This window comes from Terrapene carolina, unplaced genomic scaffold (genome assembly GCF_002925995.2).
Source record: "Terrapene carolina triunguis isolate 2854851 unplaced genomic scaffold, T_m_triunguis-2.0 Scaffold558, whole genome shotgun sequence".
NCBI lineage: Eukaryota > Metazoa > Chordata > Testudines > Emydidae > Terrapene > Terrapene triunguis.
The window spans coordinates 782,178-802,513 of record NW_020664909.1 but is presented as its reverse complement, the minus strand read 5'-3'; the positions used below and the strand labels follow the sequence as shown (position 1 = coordinate 802,513).

At 42.7% G+C, this 20,336-nt stretch overlaps 1 protein-coding gene across 2 annotated transcripts; it reads left to right on the top strand.

Annotated features, from left to right (window-relative positions):
• Positions 1–203: 203 nt before the first annotated feature.
• On the top strand, positions 204–18,916 carry SFT2D2 (SFT2 domain containing 2). 2 transcript variants are annotated; one of them, XM_026659016.1, is made up of 9 exons: positions 204–305; positions 2,885–2,971; positions 4,369–4,454; positions 6,460–6,541; positions 8,346–8,381; positions 8,475–8,533; positions 10,945–10,974; positions 12,551–12,593; positions 14,915–18,916. In XM_026659016.1, the coding sequence occupies exons 1-8, from the start codon at positions 243–245 to the stop codon at positions 12,588–12,590; spliced, it is 483 nt and encodes a 160-aa protein (XP_026514801.1). In that variant the 5' UTR covers positions 204–242; the 3' UTR covers positions 12,591–12,593; positions 14,915–18,916. The 2 variants fall into 2 exon arrangements, with proteins under 2 accessions (XP_026514801.1, XP_026514800.1); XM_026659015.1 differs by lacking the exon at positions 14,915–18,916 and adding an exon at positions 13,740–14,016.
• Positions 18,917–20,336: the final 1,420 nt, after the last annotated feature.

Here is a 20,336-nt window from a genome sequence, read left to right as displayed (position 1 = left end):
CCCAGCACGCACCGCGCCAGCGGGTCGGGACTACATCTCCCATCATGCACTGCGCCAGCGGGTCGGGACTACATCTCCCATCATGCACTGCGCCGGATTAGCCGCGGGGTTGGCTAGAAACCGGCGACTTCCTGGCCGCGGTGCACGCTGGGAGTTGTAGTCCCGGGGGCGGGGCAGGCCAGTAGCAAAGTAGACGGGCCACGGAAGCGGGCGGCGGAGCTGGGGGCCGGGAGCCGGGCAGGATGGACAAGCTCAAGCGGGTTCTGAACGGGCAGGACGCGGAGGAGCAGGGCGGCCTAGGCGAGGTAACGAGCCTCCCCTCCCCCTCTGCGGGCCCGCTCCGGCCCGTGCCCTGCTGCGAGCCCGGCGGGGCGGGGGGCGACGAACCCCGCGGTCCGCCCGGGAACGCAAAGTTCAGTGAACGCTCTGGCGAGGGGAGCGGTGCCCGGCGGTGCCCGGCCAGTCAGCCCCGCCCTGCCCCCGGGGAGCCGGGTCTGGGCCGGGCAGCTGGGCATCGCAGCACGCTCCCATGGGGCGGACATGGGAGCTTTACAGGGTCGCTCGCCACCTAGTCCGGTGGTTCTCAACCAGGGATACCTGTACCTCTGGGGGTACGCAGGTGGTCTGGGGGTACATCAGCTCCTCTAGATATTTGCCTAGTTTTACAACAGGCTACAGAAAAAGCACTAGCAAAGTCAGTACAAACTCCAAATTTCCCCATACAATGACTTGTTTATACAGCTCTAGATACTGAAATGTAATATATTTATATTCCAATTGATTTATAATTACTTGGTAAAAATGAGAAGGTAAGCAACTTTTGAGTAACAATGTGCTGTGATAGTTTTGTATTTGTAGGTCTGATTTTGTAAATAAGTGGTTTTTAAGTGAGGTGAATCTTGGGGGTACACAAATCAGACGCCTGAAAGGGATATATAGTCTGGAAAGGTTGAGAGCCGCTGACCTAAGGTATGCCTTCACTGCAGCGTAACCCCGGGCTCAGACTCAAGCCTAACTCCCGTTCCGGCCACACAGACATTGTGCTAACCAGGGTCAGAGCTCATGTTGTAAACAAATGTTATCTGTACTATCAATAACTTTAAACATTGTCAGAGTGTTTAAAGGGAAAGAATTTTAGCCACCCAGTGTATCTGTCACTGTTTGTGCTCTTTGTTGACTCACTGCATTTCTTTCCTCTTAGACAATGTAAATCAGTTCCACCTTGGTTTATGGTTTTGTTTTCAGGTTCTGAGTGCTACATTGTTTGGGTTTCCAACACTGCAGGGGAATGGTTATTTGTTTCTTTGAAACAAATTGTTTGGTTTGTTTTTACAAAAATAGTGTAAACATTTTTGTTCTTGGATTTTATAAAAAGCTACTTCCCGCAAAGCTTAAATCTTGAGCCAAATTTGATGCCATGCAACTTTTAAAATAAAGGGGCTTAATTTTTTAAGAATGTTTTATATGTGGAAAGGTGACTAAATTTACTAGAAACTAGTCTGATGTCATGTATTTAAATGATTTCCAACTGAATGCATGAAAACGACTTCATAGTCCCATCCAACTTCTTTCCCTCACCTTCATCCCATGTGTCTAAAACTAAATACGCGCTAGTGTGTAAGGGCTAACATCCTCACGTATTCATCAATTCTAGAGTTCAGTAACTTTTTGCTGTTCAGTGTATCCAACTGGATGTTTGTGGGTGGGTAGGAAATGTGTTGCAAGGACTTCACTCTGACTAGATTGATGAAATAGCAGCATTATAGTTCTGTTCCATTTAGATGAATGCAACATAGAAAACAAATTGTGGTGCTTTTTATAAACTGCTTTTTCTCTGAAAATTTGAATGGAATCTGCCTGATTCACTTCCAGTGAATATCGAAATTAAGGGTTGTAGAGGGGAAATTGATAAATAATAACTGAGAGGATGGCTACACTACAAGTGCTGTAGTGTCACAGCTGTGGTGCTGCAACTTCACTGCTGCTGTGTTGTAGTGTAGACACTTGTTACGGAGATGGAGCGGGTTTTTCCATCACTGTAGTAAATCCACCCCCACAAAAGGCAACAGCTAATTCTATGGAAGAATCTTCTGTCGACCTAGCAGCTTCTGCACTAGAGCTTAGGTCGGTTTAACTTTTTTTTTGAGGTGTGTTTTTTTTTTTTTTTTTTTTGCACACCTGAGTGAGGTAGTTAGGTTGACCTAAGTTTTAGGTGTAGGACCAGACCTTAAAGTGGAGGTGAAAAACCTATGCTCACTGAGGTGGATATGTGTCTGCTAATAGAAGAACAGGAAAGGTTAGGTATGTAGGTACAAATATAGCAGAACAAACAAACTATATAGTATTGTGGCAAGCTATTCACTTATTGTAGGTGTCTAGGACTTGATAGGGGCCTCGTTCTGTAGGTAATAACATATGGCTCTCATTTACTTTAGTGGGAATTCTGCTTGCAGTGTGGTTTCAAAACTGAGCTCTCTGTTAGCAGTATTGCTATTGTATATGGATTCATTTTTTTTTTTTATTTTTGTGTTCTAGTGGAATATTTTTCAGATGGTGCTTAAGCTGCTGATGGAAATAGAGCTATAAAGTTTGTTTTGTTAAGTTGGGACACAAGTTGATGTGCTAAAACAGGGATTCTCAAACTGGGGGTTGTGACCCCTCAGGGGGTTGCAAGGTTATTACTTGGGGGTCGCGAGCGGTCAGCCTCCACCCCAAATACTGTTTCGCCTCCAGCATTTATAATAGGGTTAAATATAAAAAAATGTTTTTCATTTATAAGGGGGGTCACACTCAGAGGCTTGCTGTGTGAAAGGGGTCAGCAGTACAAAAGTTTGAGAATCACTGTGTTAAAGGATATGTGTCTTTATTTGTTTTTGGCTTCCAGATAGTTGATACAACTTCATTAAGCTGGGGCACGAGAGTGAAAGGCTTCATCGCTTGTTTTGCCCTAGGAGTTCTGTGCTCTGTCCTGGTAAGTTCTTCTCTGTCTGTCAACTTCTGCTCTAGGAGGAGGCTTGCGTTTCGAGCGCTGCAGTTACTTTTTATAGCACCCGAAAGCGGATAACAAAATGATGTACAAACTGGCCCCAGTTCTGCTAACTGCTTGGGATTTTGAGCAGGCATCTGGATTGGGAAGGGAAAACTTTGAAATGCAGCTATAAAATTAAACTAAATATAAACTAAAAATCAAGAAGATGATCAGTTCACTTCCTCTTTGATTTGTGGAGGACTGGGTGATGTGTGGATCAATATGCAACTTGTATGGAACATGATTCTCAAGTACCAAGAGGAATGATGTGCGGTTGGCTACGTGGGATGGGACTGGTAAACTAGTGCTAGGGTTCAGGAAGGGAATGGGATTCAGGCCAGGCAGGAGGACTGAGCCAGACAATACTAAGGATTCATCTACATAGGCAAATTGAGGGATTGTGTGGTAACATGATTTAATCAGTCTACAAAGGTCAGATCAAACTGTTACAATAGAGTCGGGAAGGCGCACTTGTTATGAACACGGTCCCTGACATGGTAAAACTGGCCTTGTAGATGGAACTACATCCTTTTGTACTATATCCATGTATCGGATATTCCTACTTTTGTTTAAAGAATAAGATTTGCACAAATATGGCAAAATTGCCCATTTGTGCAGAAATTGATTTCAGTTTCGGGGATTGTCCCATCCCTGATGAAAGCAAAACATTTCAAAACCCTTTTTATAAAAAGGGAAACTGGGTTCTATCAGCAAGTGTAATGCTCTGATCACTATAAAGAATGTGAACAAACACAAACCAACTTTTGTAACTGCCCTTCAAGTTTAAGTTTTTTTAGTGCTTCTTCAGTGCTACTAAAAACACTGTTTTGGGGCTATTTTTGTTGCAACATGAAACAATTTTTATCCAGTTAAGTCTATAAAATCATGACTGGTGTAGAGAAAGTAGATAAGGAAGTGTTTACTATTTCTCATAACACAAGAACTGGGGGTCACCAAATGAAATTACTAGGCAGCAGGTTTAAAACAAACAAAAGGGAATATTACTTCACACAACACACAGTCAACCTGTGGAACTCCTTGCCAGAGGATGTTGTGAAGGCCAAGACCATAACAGGGTTCAAAAAAAAAAACCTAGATAAATTCATGGAGGATAGGTCCATAAATGGCTATTAGCCAGGATGGGCAGGAATGGTGTCCCTAGCCTCTGTTTGCCAGAAGCTGGGAATGAGTGACAGGATGGATCACTTGATTACCTGTTCTGTTCATTCCTTCTGGGGCACCTGGCACTGGCCACTGTCAGAAGACTGGATGCTGGGCTAGATGGACCTTTGGTCTGACCCAGTATGGCTGTTCTTATGTTCCCTTATCTTCCTTTTCAGGGTACTTGCCTGCTATGGGTGCCAAGGAGAGGACTAGTTCTCTTTGCAGTATTTTACACTCTGGGGAATATTGCATCCCTTGGAAGGTAACATTTCTGTAAATTAGCTACCTGATACAAAGGCAGAAAATGGGAACAGAATGAGGGTGTGTGAATGTATACATGCTTGTCTGAGTGGTGGAAATGATGGGATGTGAGGCTGAATGTTCACTTCTATGTACGGATCTCTAAAATTCAGAAGTAATAGAAGAGGAACAAACATGACTGATTTAAACAGTCCAGTTCTTGGGAAACGAAACAGTTTCAACTGGTATTTTGTCTTTATTGTTTGAATCAAATATTGTCTGGATATACTTGCTGAAATAAGAGGAATCAAATCTCATGCTTCCTGCAGAGGTCAGGAAGACATCTACATAACTTATGTATTGTTTGGTGCATCATTGTGGCTTTCTACACTTTCCTCTGAACCATCAGCTATTAGTCCATGCTGGAGGCATATCTGTGTAGCTAGTCTCGCTGGCCTCACAAGAGACCCTGGCCATCATTGGGAAGAGGTCTTCATTGAGCTATTTACAATGTGCAGCTGACATAAAAACAAACAAGATTTTAGAATATGTAAGGAATGGGGTGGCAAATAATATGGAGACTGCTATAATGCCATTACATAGATCAAAGGTGCAGCCTCATCTGTGATGCTGTGTGCCATGGTGGTCACCCCATCTCAAACAGCATATTACAGAATTCGAGCTAGAACACTTGGTTTTTTAAGGTGGGACACGAGTTGATATGTTCAAGGATATGTGGGTCCTTAATTTTTTTTTAACCTGGACTTTGCAATATTTATCATGTAAATATTTCTTTTTAATTTAAGAAGAGCTATGAGAATGATCTAAAGCATGGAAAAACTCAAGATTGAAGATTGAAAAGATTGGAATTGTTTACCTTAGAAAGAGGGAATGTGATACAAGTACTAAGTAATGAATTTTCTAGACAGGTTAGCGCGGGAAAGCCTGTTCTCCTTGTCTCGTAACATAAGAATCAGAGGACACTTAAGTAAAATTAAAAGTTGGGAAATTCAAAGCCAATAAAAGGAAGCACTTTTTCATGCAGTGTGTAATTTGACTGTGTAACTCATTGCCACGTGACTGGGCGGGAGGGAAGACTAGTGAGACTCCCATCATCCCTGGCATGCAGTAGAATTAAGCATGCCAATGGCTATGTGGCTGTCCTGGGTACTTGCCATCTGGCTGATCGTCACAGGAATACTCTACTTGACTACTTCTCTCTCGTCATCAGTGGCTGGCTTGGGATCGCTTTCTTCTCTCTCCCACCACCTTATCTCCTCCATTATACTGTATCTTGGGCTGCTCTTGACTGAAGCAGTGGCAGCCTGTTGTCAGCAACAGGTGGGAGGAGAGGAGTCATCTTAGAACCAGAGAGAAAACGGGTACATTAGCTGGACCAAACAAGCTAAGATTTAAAAAAAAAAAAAAAAAAAAAAAAAAAAAAAAAAGTTAAATGAAAATTAGATCAATTTAATCTGAGCCTCACTGTTCTACAAAGTCAGCCGAGTCTGATGGCACTTTAAGACTGTGTCTAGCACGTTGGTAGGAAGTGAACTCATTGACTTGTCTGTGTAAATGCAATCCAGGTATCTCGGGGATCACTTTTGTCAAATCAGAATGGAGACCTGGGATGGGACCCATTGACTTCCACCAAACTTGTCCCTACATCCCTTTTGGAATGTTTAGACTCCATCTCTGTTCAAATCCAGATTACAAATGTCAGCAATTGCTTCTTCCCAAGACTCTTAGTTTGTTTGGTGCCCAGTTCTTGGTATGTATCTTCCCCATTGTCAGTAGGATACTGATTTTTATTTTATAGTACTGCCTGGCTGTCTTTGCTATACGGATAGCATCAATCACCATAATAACATAGGCACTGGTATCTAGTATAGTAGTGATCCTCTATGACAGAACGTCAATTTATTACAGCACAGTAAGCATGCTTGATTAGGGCATCTAACAATCTAATTTTGTTGCTGTATGTAGATGTTTTATGTGTCTGTGTTATGTTGTTTTGCTTGTTACAGCACTTTTTTCCTTATGGGACCTATGAGACAATTGAAAAGAATGTTTGAGCCTACTCGTTTGATAGCTACTATTGTTATGCTAGTAAGTATCAAAGGATCTTGTTTTAACTAGTCTCAATTCAGTGCAAAATTACAGTACAAAGTCATCAATACTGCTTTGATCTAGGTACGTTTCACTGTGCTGCTTTTATTCCTGTTCTTATAGCACTGGAGAGGTATATAGTTATAGAGAACATTGAAAAAGACAGGTCCCCTGTTCTGAAGAGCATAGCCTAAATCAGGGCAATACAGTGCAGGGGGCAGTGGTTTAAGTACGTGAAGAAGTAGAACCATCATCACTGAGGGGATTGATAGGTGTTGCTGAAGTGGTTTTGGAGATCTCTCTCACACACACACAACATAAAAGAAGATGTGAAGGCAGGAGGGGGACTGGGAGTTATTTAGAAGAGGGTTTGGGATGAAACAAGTGGAGATGTAGGCAGACAGAAATGTAACATTAGAGTGTCAACCCTCTTATTTTTATCTCTTATTTCTACTTACCCTAGCTGCTAGTTTCACTCTTTGCTAAAATGCCTGTAGATGTTGTTTCATAACAAGGTATTTGGAGACTCTGGTCATCCTCAGGTGACTTACAGCTTCATGTATAATTGAATTTTTGTGGGAACTTTGCCGCTTAGCCAAATGCATCTAGGTTAGTGGTTTTCAGCCTTTTTTCATTTGTGGACCCCTAAAAGATTTTGAATGGAGGTGCAGATCCCTTTGGAAATCTTAGGTGTAGTCTGCGGATCCGGAGAGGGTCTGCAGACAACAGGTTGAAAACCACTGTTCTATGGTAACGACAACCTTTCGTGGACCCCTTAGACACAGGTTGAAAACCACTGATCTAGGTGGTTACTAGCTGTAGGCTCTTTCAGCTTTGAAGCACCTCAACAAAGGGTCTATTTTCATGTACAGCGGTGCAGCTGTAGCGCTTTAGCGACGATGCTGTCCCGTGGTGTATTTAATCCACCTCCCTGAGAGGCGGTAGCTCTGTTGACTGGAGAAGCTCTCCCATCTACATAGCACCATCTACACGGAGGGTTAGGTCAGAATAACTACATCACTCAAAGGTGTGGATTTTTTACACCCCTGAGCCAATGTAGTTATACTGATTGGCTGGGTCTACACTACAGACCTATAAGTGAAAGTGTTGATCTTCAGCTGTAAATTTAAGGAGTCTAGCAAAAAGCCCCTCCAGAAGTGTCATAACTGTGCAGCTCCTATTTTTTAGTAGATGTAGGTTGTAGGCATTACAGATGCCTGAAGTGGATGGATCATTCCTACATTCAGGCCTTGTAACATTTTAAAATAAATAAATAAAGTAGTAGCTAAAAAAGTACCTGAACATTTTTCATAATCTCAACTGATATGAACGGGGTAGCTGTGTGATACCCCAGGGCTGCTGTCTTAGTGATTTCAACAGGAAACAGATTCATGGCATGTTTAGAGACGGGCAAATCAGAGCTGCAGCCAGAGACAGAGAGCAGCTGGAAAGTTCTCTGTTTCTATTTAGATAAGAAAGTGAAGTAGTATACTTGAATGTGTACACTAACTAATAAAATTGTCCTGGGAAAAAGTAGGAACCTATAGAAATTGCCACAAGCTGTGGAAGCCTTCTGCTGTTCCTTGACTGCAGCTGTGATCTTCCTTTTGTGATGTTCACCAGCTTGCTGCTTTATTTCGTATTCAAAAATAGTATAGATAGGGCATTTTAAATAGCAGTTTTTACATTGGATCAGGTGTAAAATTGAATTTCCCTTCAGTCTTCCTTTATATTTGCAAAAAATAAATATATTTTAACTGTGGAGTAATTTCTATTTTAACTGAAATTCTCTGTTCTCTTCTAGTTGTGTCTCATACTAACATTGTGTTCTGCTTTCTGGGTGAGTATTTGGATCTTGTATATAGCCAGTGCACATTAACAAATATATATATGCTCATTATTTGATTGCATTATTGTCTGTTTCTTCTTTCAGTGGCACAACAAGGGGCTTGCTCTCATCTTCTGCATTTTGCAATTTTTTGCCTTGGCATGGTAGGTAACTTCTCTCTCCCACCCTTCCCCCCCCCCCCCCCCCCCCCCCCCCCCCCCCATAGGGGCAGGTGTAGCATCTGAATTCACTGGGCATGCTATCCTAAACTCTTCTAGGAGATGGATTTTGAGTTATAGTCAAGGGGGCACCAGCCATCTGCAGCAGCACCCTTTCCCCTGGCACTGCAACCGTTATCCTGGCCTGGTGCAGAGGGGAGGTTCTGGAGAGGGGTGGGAGAGTGCGAGCCTGCACCACAATAGCAGCTCCTGGGCCTGGCTGCAGTTTCAGGCATTTCAACCTGGCACACAGGGCTGCAGCGTCACTTGGGTTTGGCACCATTGGTTTGATGATTTCTGTGGGTGCATGAACCCCTGCTAAAGCTGCCTCTGCGTCCCCCACCCAGTAGCTTGGATTAAAACTAGCTTTAGTTGATAGACTGTCAGAGGACTGTGAAGTTGTATGAATTATGGTAGGGGAGTTCTCCCTTTCCTCTCGCCACCCAAACACGAACCACCTAGCCCAGGGGTAGGCAACCTTTCAGAAGTGGTGTGCCGAGTCTTCATTTATTCACTCTAATTTAAGGTTTCGCGTGCCGGTGATACATTTTAACGTTTTTAGAAGGTCTCTTTCTATAAGTCTATATTATATAACTAAACTATTGTATGTAAAGTAAACAAGGTTTTCAAAATGTTTAAGAAGCATCATTTAAAATTAAATTAAAATGCTGATCTTACGCCACCAGCCTGCTCAGCTCGCTGCTAGCCTGGGGTTCTGTTCACCTAGGCCGGCAGTGGGCTGAGTAGAGCCTGCGGCCGGGACCCCAGACCTGGAGGTTGGTGTTTCAGGGGTCAGGACAGAGGGCTGGGGGAGGGGGTTCAGGGCAGAAGGCTGGGGTGTGTGTGTGGGGGGGGTTTCAGGGATCAGGGCAGAGGGCTGGGGGTGTGTGGGGAGTGCAGGGCAGAAGGCTGGGTGTGGGGGGGTTCAGGATCAGGTCTGGGGGGGTTCAGGGCAGAGGGCTTGGGGTGTGGGGGTGCAGGGCAGAAGGCTGGGGTGCTCGGCTCGTGGGGGTGCTCCCAGCCCCCTACAGAGCGGTGTGCACGCTGCCACACTTCCCCCTCCCCCTCGCTAGGGCCATCAGCTGATTGGCACAGGGAAGGAGAGGAGGAGGGGCCGGAAAGCACCACGCTGGGGGAAGAAGCGGGGGAGGGGGAAAGCTTGGCTGCTGCAGAACCAAGCTTTTGCCTCCTGCCCCCGCAGGGGAGAGCGGGGGGCTGAGTGGGGCTGGGGGCCGGGACCGCGTCAGGGGAGCTGCATGCCACTCAAAATCGGCTCGCATGCCGTAGGTTGCTGACCCCTGACCTAGCCAAATTAATCCTAATAACCTGATCTTCATGAGTGACTGTCCTGCAAGCCATTTGAGATCAGATGGCTTGTGCCTGCTCTCTGCTCCAGAGTTCTACTTGGAATGGGCTGGGGGAAGAGCACTTCTACTGCAGAATCTCTCTCACTGGGATTCCCTCCCAGAGTCTCTCTTGCTCTTTTTGGAACCAGCAGCAAGGTTCCCTTGTTTGGATCAGTTTGCCTTTGCCCATTCAGTCCTCCCTTTTACACTAGCTCTTCCTTGCTGGATTATATTGTTCTTGACTGTTCTCTTTACTTTGTGTGGTTTAGATCAGGATTGGTTAGGGCCAGTTTCCTTTTCATTATTATTACTTTTGTACAGCTTCCCAGGTTCATTGCTACAGATGCTATAGAAATAGAAGGTTGACTAGGTGTCCTTATTCAAGTCACCCAGTACATCACTAGCCAGATGACCAATCCTACTTGCCCCAGTGCTTGGTGCATGTAGGGTTTCAGAGAGAGGAAGATTATTATTAATAAACATTTTTATAGCAAGCCATAGCTTTGCTGTGGAACTTCATGGATTCAACAAAGTTGTTTTCAGGAGGATGGCTGAGGAGGGGCTTGCATGCCTTTCCACTACTTGAACTGGAGTTTTGTCTTTATGTACACTTGGCCCAGGTCTACACTAGCGGGGGGGTCGACCTAAGGTACGCAACTTCAGCTACACGAATAGCGTAGCTGAAGTCGGCGTATCTTAGGTCGACTTGCCTGGCCGTGAGGACGGCAGTGAATCGACCGCTGCCGCTCCCCCGTTGACTCCGCTTCTGCCTCTCGCGAGCTGGAGTTCTGGAGTCGACGGGAAGCACGATCGGGGATCGATTTTATCGCGTCTACACTAGATGCAATAAATTGACCCCCGATAGATCGATCACTACCCGCCGATCCGGCAGGTAGTAAAGACCTGCCCTGAGACACTTCTGTCTCTGTTTCAGTGTGGTGTGGGGAGGAGTTTAATGTAATCTGAAGTGAATGGTAACTCAATTTTTTTAATGTTCTCTTCCTCTCTTAGGTACAGCATTTCTTTCATACCGTTTGCAAGGTAAGCTTGATTTTTTTTTCTTATTAAACACTATCTTACAGTTAACTCCCCCATAAACTGTATGGTTTTAAAATGGTTATGTGCTGTTGTTTTTTCTGAATGACCTTAGAGTTGATTACAAACTAAACACCTAAGAATTTTTTACCCGTGACTGAAATGCAGCTGTTTCTGGGGTGGGGCATGGCAGCAGGGGGTTAGGAGTTCTTACCATCCCCTTCCTTTCTCTTTTTCCCTCCTCCCAGGAAACATCAGAGGTCCCATCATGTTTGCTGGCTTTTTTGCTGAAACTCACCCACTACTTTTTTTCAAATGTTGTATGCACTGAAAGGCACACTGCATTCTGAGGCATGTAACCTATAAAGTGCATGAGACTGTATGAATATACTGTCAAATAAATCTCACAAATTATTAAACTCCCCCATATTCTCAAACACTGCCGCCCTCCAGAACATTGATGACAAGCTTGTCCTGTCAGTTGCCAAATCCACCCAGGTCCCTTGTGACAAACCCAGTGGTCTTCACACCTGCAGAAATATCCCATGCTGCCCAATGAAATGTAGGCTTGTCACTTGAGGGAGATGTCCTTTGTCCTCTGACTGCAGAGGTGTTAACTACCTGCTTCATCTTGAATGATCTCTTGCAACATGTCCTAGCTCCTATGCTTACTAATCTGTTCTACCTTGTACTTAGGGCACGTCTACACTTAAAACGCTGCATCGGCACAGCTGCAGCACTTTAATGAAGACACTCTAAGCCGATGGAAGAGAGCTCTCCCACTGGTGTAGTTAATCCACCTTTCTGAGAGGCAGTAGCTATGTTGGCAGGAGAAGCTCTCCTGTTGACCTAACCCCCTGTGTAGAAAGCGCTAGGTTGGTGGATTTTTCACACCCCTGAGTGACGTAGTTATACCAATATAAGTCTGTAGTGCAGACCTGGCCTTAATCTCAGTGAACTAAAGCCACTTTACCCCTGGATGAGAGCATCCACATGGATGTGTTTAGCATGTTTTCATTTCAGTGCATTTACTTCGCACCTTTAGTTGATTTGCCATAACTTTACTGAGTATTCCCAAGTAGTCAAGTCCTTAGCTACGTGGTACATAGTCTGCAATGGAATCCTAAGAATTGCCTTTTGAAAACCTAAGCAATAATCCAAAATACTACAGATGAACAATGGAGCTAAACTAGCTGTCCTGTGGGAACCTTAATTTAGATTTTCTTGTATGCATTTAAGATTTCTTTTAATACTTGTTTTAGCGTGTATGCGTACAAACGTGTGTCCAATTCTGGCATCCTCTCTTTTCCCCCACTTTCCTGCTCTCTCCCCCCCTCTCCCCCCCAGACAAGTACATAGCTGCATCTCCCATTTAAACAAAACTGAAAGTTGTCTCCACTATGTACATATCACACAGGTTGCATACACATATGTTATGCAGGGGGAATGCTGCAGCCTTACATATGGAAATGTACACTGTGCAGGAATAAATGTCTGTCTTCAAGCAGCATATCTTGGTTACTGCAATGAAATATTTGGGGAATCTGCCCAGTCATGTCAGTATTTCTCTCTCTCTCCACAGGGATGCTGTGAAGAAATGCTTTACTGTTTGTCTGTCATAACAGGTATATGTGCTGTTTTGTGACACACTAGGAAGTACAGTGGAATTATGCTAACTGTTTTGTATGTACCTTCCTACTTGTGTCTTAAATATATGCCTTGCAGCTTGTAGTGGGAGGCTTGTATTCAAATCCAGCATATGTGGTTACTTGTAAACAATGATAGTCAGTCAGAATAGTGAAGTGGTGCTTTCTGTAACATTTAGCCCAGCTGGACTGACATCTAGAATTCAGTTTTTTTGTTTTAGATAAATTACACAAATCATGCAGAGTGAAACAAAAATAACATTTAAAGAGACACTGTTAGCCTAAAAATAGATCCTCCACTGGTGTAAAACAGCACAGCTTGATTGTCTTCAATGGAATTATGTCAATTTACACCAGCTGAGGATCTGTTGCATAGTAAGACAGCAAGTCTGCACTGTCTGACCTCCACCTAGCTTTGAAATAACTTTTAAAACCCTAATGTCTCACCATTTAGATTTGTGTTTAATTTTTTCACTGGACAATGAAACTCCCCTGATCCATTCTTACTTCCTGGCTGTCTTGTAAGAGATCAGTGCTGCATGGTGGGATTTATAACACCACCAGGGAAGGTTTCAGTCTAAATGGGAAAACTGTTTTGGCTGAATATTTTTGAAAGTTTCATTTCTTTACCCAACTACTAAAGTTTGGGTTTAAACTACTGACAGTGTCTCTGTAAAATAATAACTCAAAAAGAGCATTGATCACCACGGGAAAAGTGCTAGGAATTCAGTGCAACCAAGGTAAATTAAGAGGCCCTTTACCTGCTACGGACCTGATTTCTGCAGCAGCTAGCAGTATCGCAGGGCAGGGAGCTGCATTTCTCACATCAGGATAGGTGCCCATCCTGTTCCCAGCTGTAGTATGGGAGAAAGACAACCCAGGACTTGGTAGGTGAGCAAAGGAAAAACTGAGCTTCAGTTAGTTTTCTGGGCACAGATTCTATCAGAGATTCTTTCTAAATGGTCCATGTGTTTTACTTTAAAGTAGGAAAGCGTTTCTATACACCCTTTAAAATAAAAAATCCTCTACAGAGGGTGGCAGAATTAGTGTTAGAAAAGGAAGAGACACTGTTCTTCTGACTTCCCTCTCTCATCGGTTCATAACATTTCTCACTTCTCTGCACAGAGGTGAGAGATCGTTAAATCCCCCTGCAGTTCAAATATCACTCTGTGGCCCAGAAGAAATGCACAAGCGTATGATCTTCAAGTGTCTATATTCTGAGAAGAGTGATAGTAAGCTGTACTTGCTATTGCTAAGGAAATGTATGCAGGATTAAACTGCCAACTTTGAACAAATTCTACCTAGTGGCTGGGATTTTTCTGACGCCAACAAGTTCCAAGACCACCTTAGCATCCTCTTTCTCTGAATCCTTAGCCAAATTCTTGTGTGAGCTCAACACAGAGTCATCATAAGTATAAGTTCAGCCCTTGGACACTCTTATGCTGTGTGGGACACTGCTTTACCACTTCTCCTTTTAATGCAGCCTTACCTTACTGGTACAAAGGCTTATCTTTCACATTATGGGCTGGGACCAAGGTCTGGGAAGATGATGATCAGCGAGGCTTTGTAGACGAGTGTTTGCAAAATCTTGGTGTTTTTTGCAGGGTTCATCCTTTGTTCTTTAAGGCTCTACCTGCGTCCCAAAGACTACCACATCAGGGAGCCCGGTCACAACTTGTAACCTAGGGGCAAACGTGGTTCCGATTTGTAGCATAGCTAGGACCTTACCCATGGCTCATAACCAAACCAGGCCAGCAACAAAACAGTGCATCAGTCGCACAGTTTCCTTCTCAGATTCTAATAAACTTTCTGGATGCCATGAGTTATTTAAAAAACAAAAACCAAACCTTTGTGTCCTTCAGTCGTTCTAGATAGCTTAGTGCATTCCATTATCACAGGATCCTTTTCAAAGCCCATCATCCAGTTTAACAAGATATCTATGGGCTTCTTGTGGCTAAAGTTACTTCCTTAGAAATCCATTAGGAACAGAACAGACCTTAAAAATATGCCCCAGCTATGCTTGGAAGTATGGGAGAGCTATAGAGAACAGGTTCCTCCATAAAATAATCTGTGTTTGTGAATGAAAAGGAATGGGGAATTAACATTAAAATTAATATGCTGACGCCATTATTTTTTCCACGCTTATTCCTTGAAAGGAAGGAGCGGTGAAGGACCCAAGAGACACTTTCCTGTTTGTACCCCCATGGTTTTTAAAATTGGATGTCATGATACTTTAAAGCAGTAGCCTCCCTGGGCCACCTAGGTTTTAACAAATAGCATTCATCTCTCTCCTTCCCCAGGAATAGAGGTTCTGGGCAGATGCCCTGATCTGTTGTCTTACTCTGTGTTGCAGTCCTGTTGGGTCGAGACTGTTGAACATTCCTCTAACAACAACCTTGCTGCCATCTTCTATATGCACACCAGCTCTCCAGGGGTCCTGGCCACAAGATATTACTGAACTATTCCACTTCCACCATGAAAGCAATTCTGGCTTCAGCTCTATGCTACTAAGGTCCTGAAGCTGCTGTACCACCACCTGAGGTCTAGATCCTAGGGACTGGAGGGGTGGAGAAGTGCGACTACTGACTTTTCCAACCACAGTAGCCTCCCGCTTTGAGCCAGAATCTATACACAACTGTAACCTCTGACTGTCTTGTGGTCTCTAGATACTGGGAAGTGTGTTGCTGAGCAAGCAGCCTCTCAGGGTTGAAGCAGACTCCCTTAGGCACTGAGAGAGGCAGCAGCAGACACTCATGAAATATCCATCAGGGGGTGGCAAGTGTAATCTTGTAGGCTCTGTTCAGTTAGGGTCCCCCTCCCAAATCATCTGTGAGTGGAGAGCTTGGGGAAAACTAGGGACAATTGCCCCATTCATATTGTCTCCTGTTGCTGTTCTTGAAGCTGCTGCTTGACTAGTCATTTTGTAACTCTGTTAGAATACCACGTTCCCCCCCTCTTTGGAGATGATGAAATCCCACTTTTTGCATGATTTTCAGACAGGTGGACACCAGTCATTGTCCAGCAATTGAGTTTTCTCTGGGGAGATGATTCTAATTTGCTTTCAGGCTGCAACAAAGCCTAACTCTGTTTACACACATACAAAGCCTTGTCCATCTCTCACAAACGCATCACATTTGGTTTGGGCTGTTTGGCTTCCTTTGACTTCTTTGTTATTTCAGCTGCTTCTGAGCTCTGATTTCCAGGGAGCTGCCTTTTTTTAATATGGCTCCCTGGTTTATGATGCCTCCTTAAGGCTGCGTGATATAGTGGTTAAAGCAGAAAGCTGGGAGTTTGTTTTTCCTGGCTAGGGCAAGTCACTTAACCTGTGTGCCTCAGTGTAACTGGGAATTGAGCTACCTCCCAGTCTGTATCCTGCCAAAGGATCCTATCCAGGTTTTTTGTAAGAGTCTTTGCAATGTTTACAAAATGCCTCTGTAAGAGGCAATTAGAAAATCTATCCCTTAATGCCTTGCTCAAGCCCAAGTTTATTTTAGCACTAGCGTCTCTGTGGGAATTCTCGGAAAGCTCTATGTAAGTAGCATATGCTTCTTTTCCCCCAAAAAGTGCTGTTAACCAAGTCCATCATTGTAGGAGCGTAAGCAATTAAATCCTGCCGTGCTGGATTGCTTGTTCCTGTACTTCAGATCACTCATTCCTTGACCTTCACTGCCTTTGTAAAGGGCTAGCACTTGCACTGGAATGTTGCACCAGAGCACACAGCTTTCTAACCCAATCAGGAGCACCAGAATCAAACCTCAGTTTTATACACTGGATAGAACTTTTGTGTCTGCATATTAGCTACTTAGAACCTTCCTGCTAACTTTTTGGCAGAATGGTTAATTTTATAAATAGGGAATTTACGGTTTGGAGCTGTACAGTAATTTGTTGCCAGCACACAGATTGTCTGGGTGTCTTAAATTTCAGATCCACAAGCTAATTACAGCTCTTGAGTCAATAAGTTTAGTAAACTGTATTTCATGTAGGGTTGTTGAATGTCCTTAATGGATGGAGGTACGGGAGGCGGACTCAGAACTTTGAAAGAAAGGGGAGGGCAGAGAGAATGGAGGCATAATAACCACTTGAGTGACAATAGTGTTCATATTCTCCTCCGGCATTGCAAACATTTTCCATGAATGAATCATACTCTTGTGGTTGGGGGCTAACTGGGTAGGAAAGACTCCACCCAGACTGTCTCCAGTATGAGAAACACTCAGGTTTGTGGGTTCACCTCCAAATGGCTTTGCCTAATAAAACCACTTCATTCTACTGAAACAAAGGCTTGTGACTTCTACTTGCTCGTTAACACCTCTGTTCAGATTGCTGCTATGTTTGATTGCAACTGAACACTTGCCTTGTTACTGAAATATGTTGCATTCCCATATTTGTGCCTGTAATTAACCTGTCCTCTTTGTATGCCTGCGTATTACAGTAGTCACTGTATTCTACCTGCCTTGCATACACACCTCATCCACTATGGTATCAAACAACATAATAGTGTAGTTAATGTGGAAATAATGAAACTGGACAGTAGAATACATTCCATGTGAACTCATTTGCACTGAAAAGGCAGTTATTTTTGTTGTTAAGCTTCCTTGTGTTTTCTGTTCTGATGGGTGGTTATTTATCGATGGGTGGGTAGGTAGATGTCTTAAAGCCACCAGATTCCTGTATACAATTCCTCACATTCAAAACATTTCTGCTGAGTGTGTAGTACATCAAGAACACATAGAAAATAGTCTTTCATTCATTTAAAAAAAAAAATCATGTGTTGGATCTCAAAGCTTCTTCCCCTTGCCAAGCTCCTTCCTAATTTTACAGAGCACACAACCACAAGGGCTGAGATTTTTCAAAGAAGCTTAAGGGGCACCTGGGTACCAAACTCAGTGGGATTCGAGTATCTAGCTCCCTTTGGCAGGCTTGAAAGTCTCAGACCAGCTTGTCTTTCATTTGCTGAAGCTGCAGTACATGTTAATGCAATGCTACTTTAACCAAAAAAGGCCTTAAAATGCAATTCTAGCCTGGAAAATAACTTTTTAAAAAAAGAAACAAACAAACAAAAAATGCCTGACTTGTCAGATTTGGTAGGAACAGAAATTAGAAAAACCTTTTCACCTGTAAAAAAAGCACATTAGTTCTGGAGTGTCTGGGGCACACTATATATGAAAGCCTATATGCAATTTTTAATCACTCTTCTGAGTGGAACCTGACTTTAATGACACATAATTAAGTGCACTTTGAATACTGACACTGCCTGAGGCTTTTTTAGTGATAACAGCATTTTAGAAAAAGAAACAAAATATCCAATCTTGTTAATAATTTTATTACTATTGAATATTAAAGACAAGTTGGATGGGCAATCTTGAAACCCAAGGAAGTGTGTTTTGTACTCTGCACCAGGTCTTAGATACAGAAAACATCTTGTGAAAATTACTTTTCAAATTTCACATGATGTTGGTATGGATATTCCTGGAGAATACAGCAAAGCTGCCAGAATTCTGTGCTGCATCTTGGGGCAGGTTTCATTCAGGGAATTGAAGCTCTGTGCCAAATTTGTGTAAATTGGGAGCAGATTGCGTCTATTTTATCTTTAATGCAGATGTGTGACCTGCTGTTCCCAGCATGCAGTTTACTATGGTCCACATTTTTCTATTAAAAATGGTGGCCACAAACTGCATTGTAGAACGCTGGGGGGAAACTCATTTGGCCAGCCTTCGTTTACCAAGAGATGACACTTTCTTGTATGTGATTGCAATCTGTCATTTTAACCAGTTTAATTTCTAAAAATAGTTTGCAATCAGTTCAGTTGCCTTATTTTCATCGTGTTAATGCCTCCTTTTCAAGATCAACACCATTGGTATCTGTAATATTCTTGTTATAGGTTCTAAAAACTATTCAGTAAAAAAAACCATGTTTTTGTCCTAAATGCAAATGCATACATGTTAAGACCATAGTAAATCTTAACCAGATTGTGAAGGGAAGCACAGCCGCTAAATATGGGGCTATTCCATTTTTAAAATCTCGTGCCGAGCTTTGAAATGTAATGTGATTTTTTTAAAAATAGCTTTATCAACTGAGGGAGTTTTGTAAAACAAACAAACATTTTGTGAAATTCTCCACTACAATAACTGTTTTGTATTATAAGCTGCTTTTGGACCTTTTATATATATCCTGGTTGCTTTGTCTGACTTCGTAATTGTTCAGTAAACGTTTTTTAACTTATTGCAAAAAAAATTCTGTAATGAAGCTAGATCCTAAGACATGTGAACATCATTGTTTTTCAATAAAGTTGACACTGCAGTAAATGATCTGTTGCTTCTCAATTGCTTTTAATTTTTAATGTAAATGATGTAGAGTTTTCAGGTGAAACCGCAAGTGAAGTTAAGTAGTCCATAGAAAATAGAATAGTACAAAAGGGCTTCTTTTATATTAAATTCAGCTGTTTTTTTCTCTTGGCGTGGAAAAGGGGAAGATCAGGTGAGGAGCTATAGAGTGAATATAGACCTGGGAGCCAGGAACACTTGGTCTAATCCTGTCTCTGACACTGTCTTTCTCTGTTCTTGGTCAAGTCCCTTGATCAAAAAGGAGAGTTTTTGAAAATGTTGATATGCCCTCATTTTTTGTGCTGCTTATAGTTACTCAGGCTCCTAAAGAATTGTATACAATTCTTTAGAATAAAAGGAACAGTTACATGTCTGGTCGCACCCACAATGTGCTAGGCTCTATTCTATATAGGTTCTTATACTGCATACTGTAATATGAGTGCATTTCAGTAGTGCATTAAGCGAGATGGCTAATATGTCGTGTGTGTTCTCTCATCTCTCCCCAGGGGGAGAATTGTGTGCAGTAAAGTGTTTTGTTTATGTTGACTAATATATCCTGGTTAGCATACCAGTTTATTATTCTGATAATACTATCTGCAATATATATTCCAAGCATTTAAGTATATATATTATTAAGCATCAGTATAAAAGTTATAGAGGCCAAATTGGCCTGTACCTTTTGTTATAGTCCTGTACACACATGCTAAGTATCCCATAACACCTTGAAGTGAGCTTGGGCTTGAGTAGATAAGAAAACTGTCAGTATCAGTACATACGATTATTTCCTCATGGCAACAGGAAAGACATTACCCACAGAAACCTAGAAGGTGTCTTCATGCCTCTTAGTACCTGGAATGCATGTGCTCAGAAGAAAGATACGGGTGCATAATGATCTGGAATGCGTGGGTTCAGAACAAAAGATAAACTGGTACACCTTGGTGCCAGAAACAAACAAGGTAAACAGTGATTGATTAAATTCAGTTTCAGGTGACAAATGTAGTACCTTTTTTACTGGTAAACAAGTAGTGTATAAAAAGATGGCTTTAGGGATGTAACTTCTTGGAGCACACCTGTGTAAGGTGAATGTAATATCATTGCATGGGACTGCTGTTCGGAGACTGGTATATAGAACCTTTTTCCTGTACCGTTTTAATAAACCTGATTGACATTGATTATTGGGTCTCTTGAGTATATTTCACAACAAACCACCGTGTGCTCAAGCAAGTGACTATACAATTGATCCACATTTAGGATTTTTAATATATACACATGTGGCTATGTTAGAGAAGGCAATGTCAAAGAAATACGCCTTGCACTTACAGCAGAAGGTGGTGAGGTTTGTGATGGTCCTTAGTTCCTGGAGGAATTCATTCCACGGTCTTTGGCCAGCCCTTGAACGTTG

Bases quoted from the DNA above. Each gene is read 5' to 3' on its own strand.
- SFT2D2 (XM_026659016.1), top strand. From the start codon at position 243: ATGGACAAGCTCAAGCGGGTTCTGAACGGGCAGGACGCGGAGGAGCAG. The intron at 8,382-8,474 runs GTGAGTATTTGG...TTCTTCTTTCAG, and splicing joins CATTGTGTTCTGCTTTCTGG to TGGCACAACAAGGGGCTTGC. The intron at 8,534-10,944 runs GTAGGTAACTTC...TTCCTCTCTTAG, and splicing joins CAATTTTTTGCCTTGGCATG to GTACAGCATTTCTTTCATAC.